At 38.2% G+C, this 17,752-nt stretch overlaps 1 protein-coding gene across 4 annotated transcripts in view; it reads right to left on the bottom strand.

The window, feature by feature from the left end:
- Positions 1-6,347: 6,347 nt before the first annotated feature.
- CNTLN (centlein) overlaps positions 6,348-17,752 on the bottom strand; it is a 196,297-nt gene continuing 184,892 nt past the window's right edge. For all 4 annotated transcript variants that reach the window (XM_063320958.1, XM_063320959.1, XM_063320962.1 and 1 more), the window contains 3 exons: positions 16,437-16,622; positions 15,005-15,082; positions 6,348-7,066 (listed from right to left, as the gene is read on the bottom strand). In XM_063320958.1, coding sequence (XP_063177028.1) covers positions 6,965-7,066; positions 15,005-15,082; positions 16,437-16,622 — 366 coding nt within the window. In that variant the 3' untranslated portion in view covers positions 6,348-6,964. The remainder of the gene's footprint in view (positions 7,067-15,004; positions 15,083-16,436; positions 16,623-17,752) is intronic.

Below are 17,752 nucleotides of genomic sequence, written 5' to 3' on the forward strand. Positions count from 1 at the left end.
GACTGGTTGAATTACAGATAATGATGTGTGATTCCTTTACCAAAGGAGTTACCCTCTTCCAGGAAGATGTCAAATCTGTGCTCTGCAACAGGCTCTATAGGTAGGAGTCACTTGAATCTCCTCTCTATAGCACCTGGTATAGATAATCAGAATAGGCTGTTGGTCTGGTGAGGTCATTCTTTCACAAAGACGTGAGCCTTAAATTTCCCCAGCAAATTAAACATGCTGTAAAATAGCACTCATAGAAAGGTACACTCTTATATAGATGACCAAGGTGCAAACACTAATCCAATTATCTCAGAAAGGTTGTTATTTAGACCTAAAAAACTCATGGTGTCAAGCCAATATCCTCAACAAGCCATACCTCTTGCTTATCTGGCTCTGGACCAGTTTGGAGACATTCCTTTCACATACTAGTTTTAATCATTCAAAGCAATCCAATGGCGATGCATAAACTGTGTACAATGGCACAGAACTATTGAAATTAGCTCCCTTTTTCCTTGTTCCAATATTCAGCTCATAACTTAGCTAAATATTAAGTCAGTTGTAGAGGTGAAACAGGAAAGGCAATTAGTCTAGCTGAAGGAACAACAGCCAGAATTAAACAGACTTTCCCGACTCCATAGCCTCTCCGCATTCCTGAAGATAACAACAAAAACTTAACACAGCTAGCAACACAACTGAATTGATTGCTAAATATGTGATTACAGCAGAAGTCAAGGAGTGTTCCTAGCTCTCTCAACCATTCATTACACGACAAGAAATTTCAAATAATTATACCTTGGGAATTCTCAAATCAGGAAATCTCAAAAATAGACCCTTGTTTTATGTATGAGACTAGTCCGTAATGAAACAAAGCAAAGCATGGAAGTAAATGAAGTGGGCTCAAGGACTTGTAGACCTAGAATAATGTTTTATTCTATGGAATGTAATGTATCTTACTTCAAGGCACTACAGAGAAAAAATTATGGTGTAAATAGGTTGCTTCTTCTTTTGCAAGAATACAAACAATAAGACACTGCATGAACACTTTGAAATGTTTTTGATTTCTCCCTGAACTCCTCTCTATTGTGAGCATTAGGTCATATCATATAACTACACTTACCAGGTGGAGTCTCATTCATGCAAAGAATACCTAGCCTTAAAAATTGCACTCCTGAAGATAAATGGATTATTCTGACAATGAGGAATTCCTGAGGCACATGGGGACATACACACAGTGCCCCCTCTAACGGAGAATCCTCAGGACAGAAGCAGATGGATCTCATTTGTAAGAAGAGACCTACATTTTTGAAAACTCATGTCTTTTGATTCCTATCAAGGTAAATGAGGATTTGTGTGGGTTAAACAGATGGCACTACAGAAACACAGTGTGAGAAGCCACCATTGACAGATGCTCTGACTTTAATTTTGACGTTTTAGAGTACATAATGAAGATTTTTGAAAGGGTTAGAACATTTAAACAACTTTGAAGCTCTGCACAAGTCTGAAGCTTTCATATTTCTATATGTACATACACATATTCAAACACCTATAAATACTTAACACTTACAAATACTTCAAGGGTGGGTGTCAGGAGGATGGGGCCAGGCTCTTTTCAGTGGTGCCCGGGGACAGGACAAGAGGTAACGGGCACAAACTTGAGCATAGGAAGTTCCATCTAAGCATGAGGAGGAACTTCTTTTCTTTGAGGGAGGCAGAGCACTGGCAGAGGCTGCCCCAAGAGGTGGTGGAGTCTCCAACTCTGGAGACATTCAAAACCCGCCTGGACGCGTTCCTGTGCAACCTGCTCTGGGTGACCCTGCTCTGGCAGCGGGGTTGGACTAGGTGATCTCCAGAGGTCCCTTCCAACCCCTACCATGCTGTGATTCTATGATATGCATGCTCGTGTACACACACACACACACATATATAGATATATGTGTGTATCTATCTTAAAAAGTTGTTGCATTTCAGGGAGCCATCCCTGGGACGCTGTACATGGTGGCTGTAAATAGCCAATATATTTCACGCGTTGAGCTGTCAGCTATTGCTGCCCGAGTGACGGGTCTGTCTGACGCGGCATTTCAGAGCTTGCGGGGATCAAAGGGGGACTCCGCGCCGGCTGCCGCCTGAGGCCAGCGCTGAACCCATTTTTTGTGAAAGTTTGCCATCTAGAGGCCATGTCAAGAAGCACCGGGATATAAAATTACAAAAGAAAAACAAATCAACGGGATTTTCTGGATGTTCGTAGGTATAGTTAGTTCAATAAAGCACTGCCTTTAAAATCTTTTATGTTTAGCTTTTTTGGCAATATAACCTTGAAAGTGTCGAGATGATACTTCTCCCCAAAACAGAATCAGTTCTTCACTGAATTTGTAACATGCGTGTGTAAGCTGAGCCTGGTTCCAGTGAAAAGGGACTTTATAAATATTCCTAAAACATAATAAAGATAAGTATTTTTAATCCTGGTACATTAAGAAAGATTGTTGCAGAAGCCTGCTCCTCTTCTGCTGGTGCAACAAAGATTAAACAAGCAGTAAAAACAAATGTGTTTTCAACATTTGTGACAAAGGTAAAAAATTGTTTTCTTCAGAATATTAGTCTTTTTATTCTCCATATAAAAATATCTCAAACTAGATGAAAGTTTTTTCACTGAAAAATGCTGACTGATACTTCCATTTTCCCTTTTTTATCTCAAATTAGAAAAGCTGAATGGAAATACCTTTAAAATATCTTCAAAATATTAAACATCTTCAGTGATATTTGGCAATATTTCCAGCAAAGTTTGCAGAAAGACTAGCAGTGCTATAAACTCAGGAGAACCTCTAAAGTCGTTGAAGTTCTTTTATTTCTTCTTGTTCTTCATCAGAAAATCTAATTTATGGGTTTGGGTTTTTCCCCCCTCCTTTTCTCATTAGGGTACTTAGGTTCCATTTTCACCCCCAAAAAAACTTTACTAAAAACCTGTGTCATTCTAAAATGCAGGAAGCTGTATCCACCATCATTTAAAACATAAAAATGAAGAAAATCTTTGCCAGAGTAGGCCTGGTAATTTTAGGAGACTAATGAGGTATTCAGCAGAGACATTGGTTTTATTGGAAGTGATGGAAGCCTCGTCCCATCCTGGCCCAGTCACTCCTGAGGCTTTTATAAAGATAAACTGGTACCTGACAACGCATGTGTTCTTTGTCTGGAAACACTTCTGTTGGTGACTCAAAATACTCTGTTCGGTACAATGTACAAAGAGGAACAGATTACCTACAGTTGAATTTCATAAGTAGAAGATGACTGGCATCTCATGGTCTTTAAAGACTGGGGTCATGACTGCTACCTAGACTGGTTTGCTATAGCAACCTATGTCTTGCTGCAACGGGTGCTGCGGCATCGTCTATAGACAGGTGTTGGAGGTTAATGGTCAGAGCTGGAGCCGTTTTGCTGATGCCCAGGCCCTGCCTTTCCCACAGGGAAAGTGTCCCCGAAGCACAACAAGGAAGGCACCAAGCTCTCAGGCTTTAGGCTGAGTCTAGACCCAAGTGGGCTGATCCAGCATTTTAACTGCACAACTGAGACAGCAAATTATAATCTGAGCATTGCTCTCCCAGCTTGATGCTCTTGGAAGCTGGAAGCTGGTTTGTAAGATAAAGGACACACCGCTGACTCAAGAAAGTGATAAATGCCATGGAAGAAATACCAAACACACCAGAATCCAAGGGGAGACAGCCCTTAGTCTGCGTGCTCCTATTTTCAAAATGTTTTCTTATTATATTTCAGAGAGGCCAAAGTAAAATCATATTAGTGCTGGGGGCAGGGTTTTAAAAAAAACCATTTCTTAAAATACACAATTTAAGTCAATTCTCTCTGCATCAGGAGGAACAAGATGGTGTAGCAAATAAAGCGTCGTGAGAGATTCCTTCTGCCTCTCTCCACATGTTTGCATTAGAGAAGCAGCACCAGCCAGAAACAGGCTGCTTGAGGGATTGAGGAAACAGACCTGGCAGCCATTCATTTTGCATTTTTGCTGGTTCACAAGGCTTGCGTGCACCAGCTTCGCTGAGCGGAACGGTAGGAATACCAGAAACAGAGTGCATTTTGTAATTGTAAATTTAGAAACCAAAAAGGCAACGCTATAGCAGCCACAATTTATTTTGAGAATTCATTTCACCCTGCTACTCGATGAGCAAGCAAGCTAGCAAGCATATAGACGTATGACCAAAGAAAGCAGCCAGGTTTCCTGAGCAACTCTCTGAGGACCGCTTGCTAGAGCCGGCCAAAGACTGACACCCCACTTAAAATCCCAAAGTGGCAGCTGGGGATGTGATGCCATGCAGACTTAGGGCAGCTAAAATAATGCAGAAGCCAATATATTAATTTGATGGAAATTCCCTTACATGAAACGGGTTTGTTGCCCATGACAACAAGATAGGCTTTTTGCTGGGCCAAGTGAGGAAGTCTTTTCCTTGCTTGGAAGGCTATGTGCAGTTCCCACGTAGCTGGCTTACTGCTCCTTGACCAAGGCGCTGCGCTGCTGCCCTCAGTGACCCACTCACTTTCCCAGCGTGAGCCATCATCTGCCTCTTCCATGGAGCCGGAGCGCTGATGGCAGCTCTGCAGGCTCACTCGTAAGCAAGTGAACACTTACCTGAAGGAGTTAAAGTCTCATCAGAGAAATGGCAGACAATGGCCCAAGGCCTGAATGACAGTAAAGAGATGTATCTGTACTGAGGTACATCCTGCAGAACTTGTTTTGCTAGAGTCCAAATATGATGTTTTGACCAAGCAAGCTTATCAGGCTTATTGACTCTAATAATTTTCAAAAGAAGGAGAAAATGAATCCGATCCTTAAGGCGCAGGCCACAGAGATTTACAGAGAATTAATTTTCTCTGTAGAGCATCGTTAGGTCTCTTGTGACATGATGCACAAGGGAAACAGCTGCAAATAAAAAAAACACTTGACGCTGTATTTTCCGTTCCTTGAAAAAATGGTGCTAATTCTGGCTCCACCTCAGTTTAAGGACTTTGTTTTGCTCTCTCTCTTCAGATGAAGTAGATCATCATTTGGTTCCGCAGCACACATCGCTCTTGTTTACTCTTGGTCCAAGAAAAGGGTTCTCTCTGTACCCAAGTGCCCAGGAGATACAGAAATTTGCAGGGCCAGTAAAGCAAGACATTTAAGTTATGAGAAAAAGGTACTAGCTTGGTAAATTGTCTCAAAAAAGTTCTTCAGTTTCCATGTGAATTAGCTGATATTCCTGGCTTTCACTAAGACAAAAGATGAGCAAACACTAAGATCAGCACGAAGATTTGACTTGCACCAGCAGGTCTTCCAGAGCATGGAAATGAAGACAAAGGGGCTAATCTTCATTAAGCTTTAGCTTCATGAAGTTCTTTCGATCCCCCAGCAATAGACATTACGTTGAAACTATTTTCAAATACATTTTGCTGGCATTACTGAAAATCACATGAATGTGGTTTCCACATATTTTGATGGCTTTATCTTCCATAATTTTTATTGGCATTAATTTTTTTGGCATTGAAGCCTGTGTAAATTTTAACTTCAGTAAAACACGGAGGCAAATAGTTCCAGAGCTCTGTTCCCTTTGCATGGGAGTGGCTTCCTTTTGCTTGCTTTGAGTATGTCACCTGATGGTTTCATATGATGTCCCTTATTTCTTGCCTTAGAAAAGGTGGTGTTCAACCATTCCTAAAGATGTGTTTCTTTTTTTACATAGGGCTAGTTCCAGGTCTACATTTACAGGTGCAGGTGGAATATGTTTGCGTGATTTTCAGTTATTTCAATAAAGATTCTCTCAAGCCCCTGTTCTCACCAGGTGTAACTGAGCAGAAGTTTAGTGATGTCTTCCCTTCCTCATCCTTTTCTTAGAGACAACAAATAGTAAACTCCATAAATTAAAAGCAGCATGGTGACATCCTAGGAAAAGCACTGGACTGACATGCAGAAAACTTTTCTGTTTCATGCTTGTGTTGAGTGATCTTAGGCCAAATAGATCTTGCTTCTGATTCCCCACCCAATATGAATAATGATAGTGATATCTGTTGTAAAACAACCTGATATCCATAGATGAAGAACGACATATAAGAGCTAAATGTTAATACCAAATGACTTCATAAACCTGGGTCTTTCATTTTTTCAGGTGAGTTGTCCCCAGTGGAATACAAACTCTTAAGATCAAAGATGTGAAGAAGCAGCAGTTATTTGTTAGTGCTGCCAGAGAAATCTTGGTGGAAACAACTGACTAAAACTCTATACTGTTTTCCCAAGGAAAGTGAGGACTTGCAGCTTGGTGTTAGCTGAGAAAGAACTATCGAAAAAACCACACTGGATATAACTTTATTGTACTGAATTTTTTTAATACGATTAAATGCATTGTACACAATACACTCCAACTCAGAAGAAAATACAGCTTTTCCTGGGACTATTACTCTATATTGAATACATTTTTTCTACAATCATTCATTTTCTCATTTTTCCCAACATACAGAAAGCATATCGTTTTATGTAGCATATATCATAAAGCTGGGATTTACAAAGAAGCTAAAAGAAGTTAGATATTCAAAATCTCAATGATATTCCCAGTTCCTTTGTAAATCCTGCTTCTACTGACGAGTACACGCAGGAGTTACTTAGCTGCTTTTTTTACTTTCGGAATTGTACAGATGTGTATTGATCATATCAAAAACATCCTCTCACTACAAAGCCTGCATCGGTGTTCACTGCTAATGCATTTAAAGGAAAATCATTTTTAACTCGTCATTGATTTGCAGCAATTTTTGTCTTCAGGAATCAAACACCTCACTCCTTTCTAAGTAGGAATGTAATTAATTCCTCTTGTTCAACAATTAATTAGTTCACAGTTTCTACTTATGTATTGAACATGCGTATTGACAGTATGTGAAGAGGAAAGACATGAGGAGACAGCACACGTATTTTAGTCACACTTTGCAAAGATAGGTCTTACCAATATCATACAGTGTGTTTCATGAGAGAACTATACTCTTCTACCAGTTTCTTCTTCTCATTTAATTTTTCCAGTATGGCATCCATTAAAGGTGATGCAAAAGGAAACTGAAAAAGAAACATAGTAAGTAAAATTATCATTGAACTTTATTTTCTTCATGTGAAAAACATTTATTAAATACCTTTAAGCCATTACATTTTACTTAGTTCTGACAACTGCCACACAAGCACACATCTGATCTTTAAAGTTCACCTGCCTGGTTAGTGTCTGAACATTTGTGCTCTATCATAAAAATGATAAAAGAACAGAGTAAAATGAAAAAAGATAAACGCCTTATTGAACAATTCATGCTTTACTGACCATGTTAATGATGTAAACTGCAGTACCAGCAGCTCTGTCATTTATCTTCAATCAGCTGATCAATAAAAGGTTACAGTCATCTCTAGGGCATGCAGAAATGGTAGTGTATATTCACTACTCTCAGGAGGATGAGACAGAACTACCAGTACAGCTCTCAATGCTGTGGCAACTGCCTTAAATTCACACATGAAAACCTGAGAATAAAAAAAAACCCCAAGCAAAACAAAACCCCAAATGTCCAATTGGATTGAGCTGCTCGTCAAAAACACGATACCAAAAAATTGTATTTACATATTTATAGAGAAAAGTGAAAACCTCTTTTATATCTCCTCTGACATACAAGATGTATTTGCACAATTGATGTCTTCAAAGAAAGAGATTTGTTATATTTTTCAGTGTGACTGCTTTCATGCTTAAAGAGGTTTTCTTTCACAGTCTTGGTGCATGGCTGTATGCTGCGAAGTACTTTTGGAGGTGGTACAAAACACTAGTCGTTGCAGCTCCACCCAGAGAGCTTTTGGTGCTGCACAAGAGGAGTGCAGAGCAGTTTTCCTTCAACCTTTGGAAAGTCTGTGTGAGCTTCACAGAGCTCTGCCAGCTTTCTTGAATTCCTGGTGAGACCAGCAGGCAACTGAGGGGTCAGTCCCACATGAAAAGTAACAGCTGACGCTCATATCAGAAGAAATGATTTTACCTTAATAAGGTCACCAGAAATAAATTAGGTAAAATATAGGAGTTGATTGAGCAGGCCAATCACCAGCTTCCTCTGCTTTTCACAACTGTAGTTCAAGGCAATACTTCTGCATCTAGAACCACTCTCTAGTATCACTACTCATAATTTATTTTTTCACTTCTCTGTTTCATCTTAAAGACAAAACCTTATGGTGCTTTTACCAGAGAGAGTACTGTCTGTTTCCTAGATATATGAAACAAAAAAACATAACACAAACAAAAAAGCCCAGATGTAAAAGTACATAAAATACAAATGCGGGTCTAATGTCTGAACTGATATATCTATATACTGATATTTATAATCACTAACAAGTCAGAAAAAAAATCTAAAATGGTAGCAAGTAAAATCTTGTTAATAGCAAGCATCTGTCATGAAGTGACTGTAATGGCAATCCTACGTATTGCTCAACAGTCACTTTGCAGTTACAGAAAAAGGATGATAATATGCATTATTTCCCTTTTCTACAGGAAAGGGGGTTTTCAAGGGCTAGTACTTGCTGGCCAGACATGTCTCCATCTGTCACAAATAACTTCTATCTATGGTAAGAATTTTCTAGTAGTCTTCTACACCTGTCAGCTTTCTCCCGTACACTATTGTGATGACTTTTTGGGGAATAGAGTGATCCAATTCACTGAGCACGAATCTATTCAGAGAATATAAGACATAATCTTATCTGAAATTCTGTGACACTTACTTGCTACTGTGCTTTAAAAACACTGACTCCAGCATCCTGTTCACTCTAATTGCTCTCCCTCGTTTAAATATGTTTTTTACGAGAACACTATACCATTAGCTAAGTCTTTAATTCTTCTTGCCTGGCCTGACTACATTCATTTCTGATACATTTTACCTCCTTAATGTTGTCTCTGAGATGAATGGTTTCTTATTGATGTCTCTGGCTCATATCATTCTAGTTACATTTTACTTGCTGCTCTCTACTTTCTGTGCTTTCCATGTCATAGCAAAGTGATCTTTCAAGAACTCTTTCCATTTAAATCATTCATTTAAATCAAGAGCATTTGAAAGTTGAATGTTATGTCATTCTTTCACCATTTGTTGGTTTCAGAGAAAGTGCTGTATGTTTTTATCTGGTTTTCTTTTCATACAGACACCCAGAACAGGATGATCTCTACAGTCTTCATCTTTAATAGAAGCCTGTCAGATTTACTTTTAATGATGGCTCTGTAACTATCCTGGGAAGCTTCCCTCTACATATCTCCCCAGAACTTCACAACCGTTGAAGATGTCTCTACTCCAAAGTACTCATCCCAGCTTCCAAACCTGCCATATGCTTGGGGAAGGCTTTGGGAGTTCAGTGCGTGCTAAGTGCACACATAAGGAGTGAAAGCTTGTTTATACCACTGATAATTATATATTTTAAAGCAGAATGATACTTCCTTCAAATGTTTTCCAGTTATCTGTGCCACAACCAATTTATCTGAACACCAAGCATTAACAATGATAGCGATCCTAAATCAGTACCTTACGTTAGGCTTTAAGAGAAGCAGTATTTAATTGATTTGTACAAATTCAGAAAATTTGAGAGCACAAACTACAGGTGGATTTAAAGATTTTTATTTATCTATTTATCTTTACCAAAATTATAGATTTCTTCTTTGATACCAGAAAGTGATATGAATGAAATGACCTATTTCTTACACAACTTATCAGACAGATAACTTGCTGTACGGATAACTGCAAGGTAATATGATCCAAAAGAGTCAGGAATGCTGATAGTTATTTCTGTTTCTCTCACCTATTTATTCTGACCTTGGGTATACTTCTTCTCTGTAAAAAGTATATTTTCTGTGAAAAATAAACTTGTAATATTTATCAACCTTGCACCACACAACTGAGTCTCACTCAGCACAAGTACATAAATATACACTGATCTGCCAGTAAAGACTCATAATGAGTGCAAGGCAATGTTGTTATTCTAATGAGACATAGCATCTCCATTCACAGAGCACAGTGTTACTTGGCCTCTGCTTCACAAAGCCTAAACTGTGTTAACACGAAAATAAAAGTATTCAATGTCTGGAATACACAAATTACTGGTTACAACTATTTTACATCTCCCCATATGGATCATCAGCATAATACATTTGCCCAACAAAACTATCCAAACACACTGCCGAGCTGCCTCAAATTGAATTAAGTGAACCACAAAGAATAACCTGAAATAAACCCTAAGAAACCCAAGGTATAATGACCAAAACCTCCTAATTTCACTATAAACTAAAAGTCAAAGTTTACCAAAAAAAAATATAATTAGAGCAATACTTCACTATTGTTCTTTGTCCATTCTGCTTTGTGATGGCTGTATATACATGATTATATAAATACGTATTATGTGCCTGTCTGTATTCTTACCGTGAGTAATCAAGTCAATCTCTCCTTGTTTTCAATTCAGGACAAGTGATGTAATCTGCTTTTGTTTGTGTGCATGAGACAAGACATGGATATATACCATAATGGATTATCAACGCACAGGGCTGAGCTCTTATTCTCATAACGACAAGAAAATCATGGTTACATTCCGGTGGTCTGATACCAATGTTAACAGTGCCCAGGATATGGTTCAGGCTGCACTGGTGCTGCTTTTGAAGCCGCAGGTACTGGAAACACCTGGTGATGGTGGCAGTGTTGAGTGTGCGCAGGTGCGTTTGTGGATGGGTGAATACATATGTGTGTGTGCAAGCAGCGGACAGGCAATAAGGAGAGACCTGTTCAAAGAGAAGCAGAAGACAGACACCCACTGGAGAGAGACTAATAAAAGCAAAGCAGGTGAGTTCCAATCCAAGAAATCTGAAAGGAAACAATCATAGCTGCTAGTGCGCTTTCAGAGATGACACCACAGGAAATCTATATTTAGAAGCCAGTGCAAATCCTAAAAAGGGTGTTGGGGAAAATCCCTACTGATGAAGAGTGTTAAACACCTTGTTCTAGAGATGGGTTATACACATGCTTACAGAGCGCCCACAGAACAGAGGGAGGGAGTTTTTCTGGAAGTTTTCACCATTGAAATATGATTTGTAGATTCATACATGGCCATGGGAGGTCATGGGAGGAAAGATTTTGTTAGTCAGCTTTGTTTATGTGAGATGTGATATCCTGAGGAGCACATGAGGAGGGAGGGAAGGCAAGTGCTGATGTATATCTATTAAGGGACATGCTAAATCAATGCTGTCATTTGGCTCAATGTTTGGAAGAGTTAGGCAAATGATTTGTATTTTATTAACAAATAGTTCCTGGAGACTTCAGGTTGTAATCTGGATTGGGCTAAAATGTGTATTCAGATACAAAATTGTTGATGGATTGTTCCAAGATGCTGTTCCTTACAATCAGTCACAATGAACAAAAACTTTGGGTGGTACAAGAAATCTTGTCTAAGTTATGTGAAAAGAAGTCATCCTCTTGGTTTGGCTATATAAGATTCCTACGATGAGAAAAAGCTAGAGAAGATTGGTGGTCTGTTTGGGGTTTTTTTTATGGTTATAAAAAGAGAGTGCTACTATACTGTGCCAGGTTGAAATAAGACGACAGACATACTCAGATGTATGGAGAAAGTAGGCAGACGCCTCATCACTTGCCATTCAAGCTGTAAACACACATACATATTGGGATAACCATACTTGTTCCCTCCTGTCCCAAATACCATGAACTGCTAAAAACTCAAAGGTCTATAATGCGATACCTTCCCCAGCTTCTCTCTCCCATGCCCAATCACTAATGCATAATCAGTCTGATATCTTTATACGAGACTCAGATACCCCTATGCAGGTATCCGACATCTGCATGTGCTCCTGTGAAGCCTCTCCACATACATGTACTTCAAAGGCAAGAGAACTTTTTACCTTTTACATTAATGTCAGTTATTAAGATGTTTCATTTTTATGCTTTACTGAGAACACTCTAGTCATTGGGTGTTAACGTACAAATACAAAAAGGCAACTGAAAAAACACTTGTTGGCTGTTCAAGATGTAGGTTTAGACAATAAGTGATTTTTAACAGCTTGGTAGAATTCAGAACATGATTGTACTTTTCGATTATATGATTCTTATTTACATAATAGCATGCTGATGCTCTATGATGCCTATATCAACTTGTAAGCTTCTTAGCAATGGTGTAGTTTCTCCACGTGTTTCTATAGTAGTTGATAAAACAAGGACACAAACTCTGACTGGGGTCTGTGAGCCTCAGGAATGCAAAAATATTTATCGCTGAAATATTAATATTCTTGTAAAGCTGACAGAAATTAGACTTTTTCATGTCATAAGAGTATAAAAAATAAAGGGACAGATGAAGTGTATAACAGAGGTGTGCTATCTTTATCATTACACTTTAGGGGAATGTATAAAATGACAGTAAAAAGCAACTAGTGCTTCCCTCATTCCCCCCCCCCCCAAATTCTAATGCAGCAGTAAAATGGCGTATGTCAGTAATAAAAATAAAATGTCTATGACATTTTAAATGTTATCGTACTGTCACAGCGGAATAAAATTAGCTTGAAGAATGATCTAAAGGGATATGATGCAGTTCATTATGTATAACAGCAACAGCAGCAGTTTCCCAGTGTTCATAAAGGTTTCTCCATTAAATTTACCTCCAGTCAATAATTAGGAGTCCACAAATAAACCTAGGCAATTAAATCAATACTGCTGGGCAATTATGTTCCCAAGTCCTGGCTCAATGGCACAAAAAGACACTATATCAAACTGCAATATTAAGTGATCTGATGAAATTTTCAACTGATCATTTTCTCAGAATAACAGAAAAGGCCAAGCCTCCGTCTCTGTTCAAGACGGAAGCGGGTACGCAATTTGCCAACCCGTAACACTAAGTAAGCAGCCTGTTATGAGCAAAGTCTTGACAGAAAGCTTTCACTTCACCATAAGCTTTATTTTTCTGATCAGAGATATTACCAATGCCTACTAAATATTACCAATGGCTACTACCAATGCAAAACCAAACTATCTACAAGGTATGAGTTAAGCATTTTAAAGGACATAGAGCTCTTCTGTGAGCTGCTCCCAAATATGGAGACCAAGGAATCTTAGCAATTTCCATCTGTGCGACTTAGCATGGGCAGAAATGAAAAGCATAGCTGGCTGGTCCCAAAAATCACTAATCCCCTTGCAATTCTAAAGACAGTCGGCTTACCAAGAATTACTTTTACTCTCAGAGCTCCTCCTGACGAGCCCCACAAGATGGAGCAAAAACCACTGAAAACCACTACTAACTTGTACAGAAACTTATACAGCTAAGAGCAATGAGCTCCTCTATCCTTAGCTAACATTTGCAATCCTAATACAGTTGGTTACATAGTCAACAACCCCCTTGGTCTCCGTGCTCTGGTTTTTGCTGTCTGTCTGTATCAGGCGAAGAGAAGTGATAAAATTCTGCTTAGGATTTTCTAATGCTTTACCAAAGAATGATAACGAAGAAAGAGAATAAGAATTCTTCATCATATTCCGTGAATCAGATTGCTATTTTGTAGCCCATAATATGGACAGAATCTTGACATTTATAAATTTTAAAATAATTCTTAAAATGAAGGCAATTTAGTGAATAGAAATATTTGTGCATTTACTGCTTCCATGTTACACTATGAGGTTAAATTAAAGTGCCAGTATTTCTGACAGAGCCAGTAAAAGCAAACGGATATTTCCATCTCCTCCACTGCGGCAATTAAACAGTCTTAATGGTAGTAAGTTTTGATAATGAAGGAGGGGAAAACTGTCATTTCTTAAAAATCTGGTCATTGGACACAATCTAGACACAAAAGCTATTAATGATAAAATATATAAATCTGAATGTGAGTGTTCCCTTGAAATGGCTTTCAAAATATTTTCAGTCATTCACATTCTTAACTGAAACGAACTACACTGCTAACAGACCCATGCTAGTGAATACGCATTAGGAACACTGGATTTATACATCAAATTTTATTTCTTTTCAGACAACAGCTACCCATCATCTGAATAAAGGAGACAACTAAAATATAATGGAAAAGTTTCAAGAGTCAGTGTATGTTGTCAGTGATGTCCAAACAAAAGCCGACTGTGGCTAGAAAAGCAGGGCTCTCACCTGCCAATAAACTGCCCTTGATCACTTACAAGAGGGGAGCATCCCAGCAGACTCCGTGTGTATTAAAAAAAAGACTTGAAAGAGAAGAAAAAGTATCACACAGGTCACAGCGGCAGTCTCAATGGACCCCTCAGGGATTTCTGCTAGTCTCAGCCTTGTCATCCTCTATGCAGCTTTCCTCTCTGCCCAGAAAATGTCGATAGGAAAATGTTTGAGGGGCCTCTGGTGGAAATTTTTTCATTCTTTCTGCATTGACAGGATGCCAAATCAATATTTACTTCCCACTAACAAGCTGCTCGAGGTCTCAGTAGAAAATATTGTAGAGAATGCGAGAAGACACGATAATAAACAGCTGTCTGGCTATGAGGAAAACATGAATTGACTGGAAACAGGTCCACAGTAAAAGGTCACTGAAACCCATGAACTCCTCAGGTGTCCATATCAACTACTAACTTTAAAGGCACATAATAAAAAATCTCTTTTTCCTAAGAGGTATGAGAGAATGGATCCTTTTCACTCTAGCAAGCGTTACACACTGTTTCAATAATCCAATTAACACATTTGCCAAGATCTGTGCTTGTTTTCTCCAGCATTGTTTCACTGGTTTCAGTGGTTAAGTTAGCCACCACAAACCCTTGGTTAACATCTCTTCGTTTTTATCCAGTGACTCTTATTTTAAGAGAAATAAAAAGGAAACACTGCAAAACAAGGATTTTACATCGCTTTATCACAGTATAGTTTGGGACCATCAATAGCAACATAATTAAAAATGCAACGGAATAATTACAACCTAAAAACACGTAGCCACTCAGAGCAGAAAGTAAAGTTATAATTCATTAAGGGAAGATATAAATTTAGCACCTGTGCTTCAAGAAGTTTCTGTATATACTGCAGCCATTCTTTATCTTTTTCAAATTCCATTTTTGTCTTTGCTGTTTCCTAAAAATAGAAAAATATAACATAGACACAATATTTTGACACCACCTGAGAAGAACCTAACGAACATTAAAGGAAATGTGTAACTGAATATACATTAAATAAACAGCATGTGGAAGTGGGAACTATGCTTGCAAAACTAGTTATCTGAAGCATATCCACCAAGTATGAGGGCTCTGTTAAATTTATAAACCTACCCTTATCTGTGTATGACCCTAGAAGCATGAACAGCATGTTCTTGTCACACGAATATACAGGTGTACACGTGATCAATGTGTAAATACTACAAGTTTACAAGTTTTAGAGGTTCCTGAGTCTACAAAGTGACAAATGGATTATATATCTAAAATTTGTGTAGTGTAAATTCATCGCCGGTATTTTAAATTTGCATTCCATTTATAGCTAAGTATGCTTGTGTTTTACATATATATTCACAACAGTGATTACAACAAAAGATACGAGATGTAGAAATTACTTTGTGAATGAGGTAAGCATAGAACAATTCTGCCAAAATTAATCACTTTACAGGGGTGTATAAATGTTAGTAAACAGGGTAGATGTTGGTCCATTTTATTTGTATTCATGAGTGTAATCCGTATCAGTGCATACACATACAACGAACCTTTATTTAACCAATGTGAAAACTCTCTTTTGTGAATTCTGTAATATAAAGCTCCAATAAGGCTAAACCCAAGTCATCACCAGAACACTTTTACACCCCAATAATAGTTAACTCCTAGAAGCTCTTATTAAAGTAAGTGCACAGGCTTTTTTATATATTATTTGATCAAGCCTAAATAAATCTGGATAAGAAATCTTATTACCGTATCTCTATTTAATGGAGTGATTTGATGAAACACTACCACATATTTCATAGTAAAATGTATGACAGAATCAACGAAAAAAGGCAATGGATTTCCCCAGAAACCGTCTGTCTACTATAAATACCTTTAATAGATATCACAATTCAAGAAAGGAAGCATCAACGGAATCAATCTGGCACAGGAAGACACATTCTAATTTTGTTTTCATTAATGCAGAAGTCTATTTAAAATGTATAATCTGCCAAATTGTCTCATGGAAAAGGAAACTACTAAGGATTTTCAAATAATGCCTCTACGTCTACCTGCTCGAAACAGTATACTTATATTTTATTTATGCATGCCCGAAGTCTTGCCACCTTATGAGTCTCTAACCTGACCTTTTTATTTAAATCCAACTGTTCTGTTCTTTTTGTGCTGGATGCTGCACAATGAAATTCCAGTCTTTACCTAGAAATCTTTTTCCTCAAGAATGGAAATACACAGCATCTTCTGATCTACCGCCTTTTTAATGAAGGGTCCTTAAAATAACTTACCTCATCATCTTCTACTTCTAATATCTCCTCAAGATCGGTTGTTGAAACATTAAGGATAGATGCTGCCAACTGAACAGACTCTTGGGAAAGACCCTTTTTGCATGCTCTCACTTCTTCCATTTTTTTTGCCTGTTTGATTTTTCTTCTCAGCTCTTGTACGCTTTGCTGTAACTCTCTGGTTAAAGCCTGGAAGATGCAAGCAAAAAAATTCTCCATTGCAATTTTTCTTAAAATGCAAACACTGTCAAAAAAACAGTATCATTTAGACTAAGACCCTTTAGATGGGAATTATCTTCATTCTGTGTTATTGGTTCAATAGGATATATGCTCACATTAAGTAACATGGTGTTTAGAACACAAAATATGAATGATACATTAAACCAGAAAATGTTCTTAAATATAGGTACTTTTTTTTTGTGTCTTTAGCAAAGTAACTGTATGCATAATGCCATCAGTAGTAAGACAAAGCACCTTCTGCAGAATCAATTAAAAATCGTTTCCTGATCCAGTTTACCAGAAATGTCCTTGAAATAACAACAGAAGTGTCAGGCTTTACTGTGGTCAGAGATCTTTTTAAAGCTTATCCATACCTCACTGCATGAAGAAACACCAGTATACCTCTTTATTCAAAGCCTGAAATTTTGGTTCCCATCAAGACAGGGTAATTCCAAAACTACCCTGGCTACTGATTCTTACCCATATAATTTTTACAACCTAAATCACCACAGTGGCGGTTATCCTTTGTTGATCAGCAGCATACCCTTGGAGCACACAAGTCCACCGTATTATTATTCAAGGCTTGCACAGGAAGGGCTTGTATTCTCTGTGCAGCCGGTCCATAAAGAAGGACTATGTGGGCCAGGCAGACTCTTTGCAAGGGCGCTCTTAGGAGTCATTAGGTGTTTCAAACAGATACCAGCCCAGGTGGTGGGAGGAAGATCAGGTGCCAGACCAGAACCACTGCAATTATTCTTTAATCCTGGTTTTGACAAGGTCTGAAGCAGGGGTGCCAAGAGAAGCCTCAATTTTAGATCCCATTTCTGATGTTGAAGACTTTTAGTTAGTTTTAAACAAGAGCTACAGCTGATAGGATGTCTGATGCTGCTAATGCTGCATAGATTAAACTGCCTTTATTGTCATTACTATTACTACTAGTGACTAATAAAGACAATAATAATAAAGGACAATTTTTCTATGATCATTTCTGAAATGCTAAGCCAGAAAGATGCTCACAGCCTAAAAAAAATATCCAGAAAAACCAGAAGAATGCTATTAAAATAAAACTGTTTGAAAGGTTTAAAAGATAGGAAAGGAGA

Source organism: Chroicocephalus ridibundus, chromosome Z (assembly GCF_963924245.1).
Source record: "Chroicocephalus ridibundus chromosome Z, bChrRid1.1, whole genome shotgun sequence".
In the NCBI taxonomy this organism is placed as follows: Eukaryota; Metazoa; Chordata; class Aves; order Charadriiformes; family Laridae; genus Chroicocephalus; species Chroicocephalus ridibundus.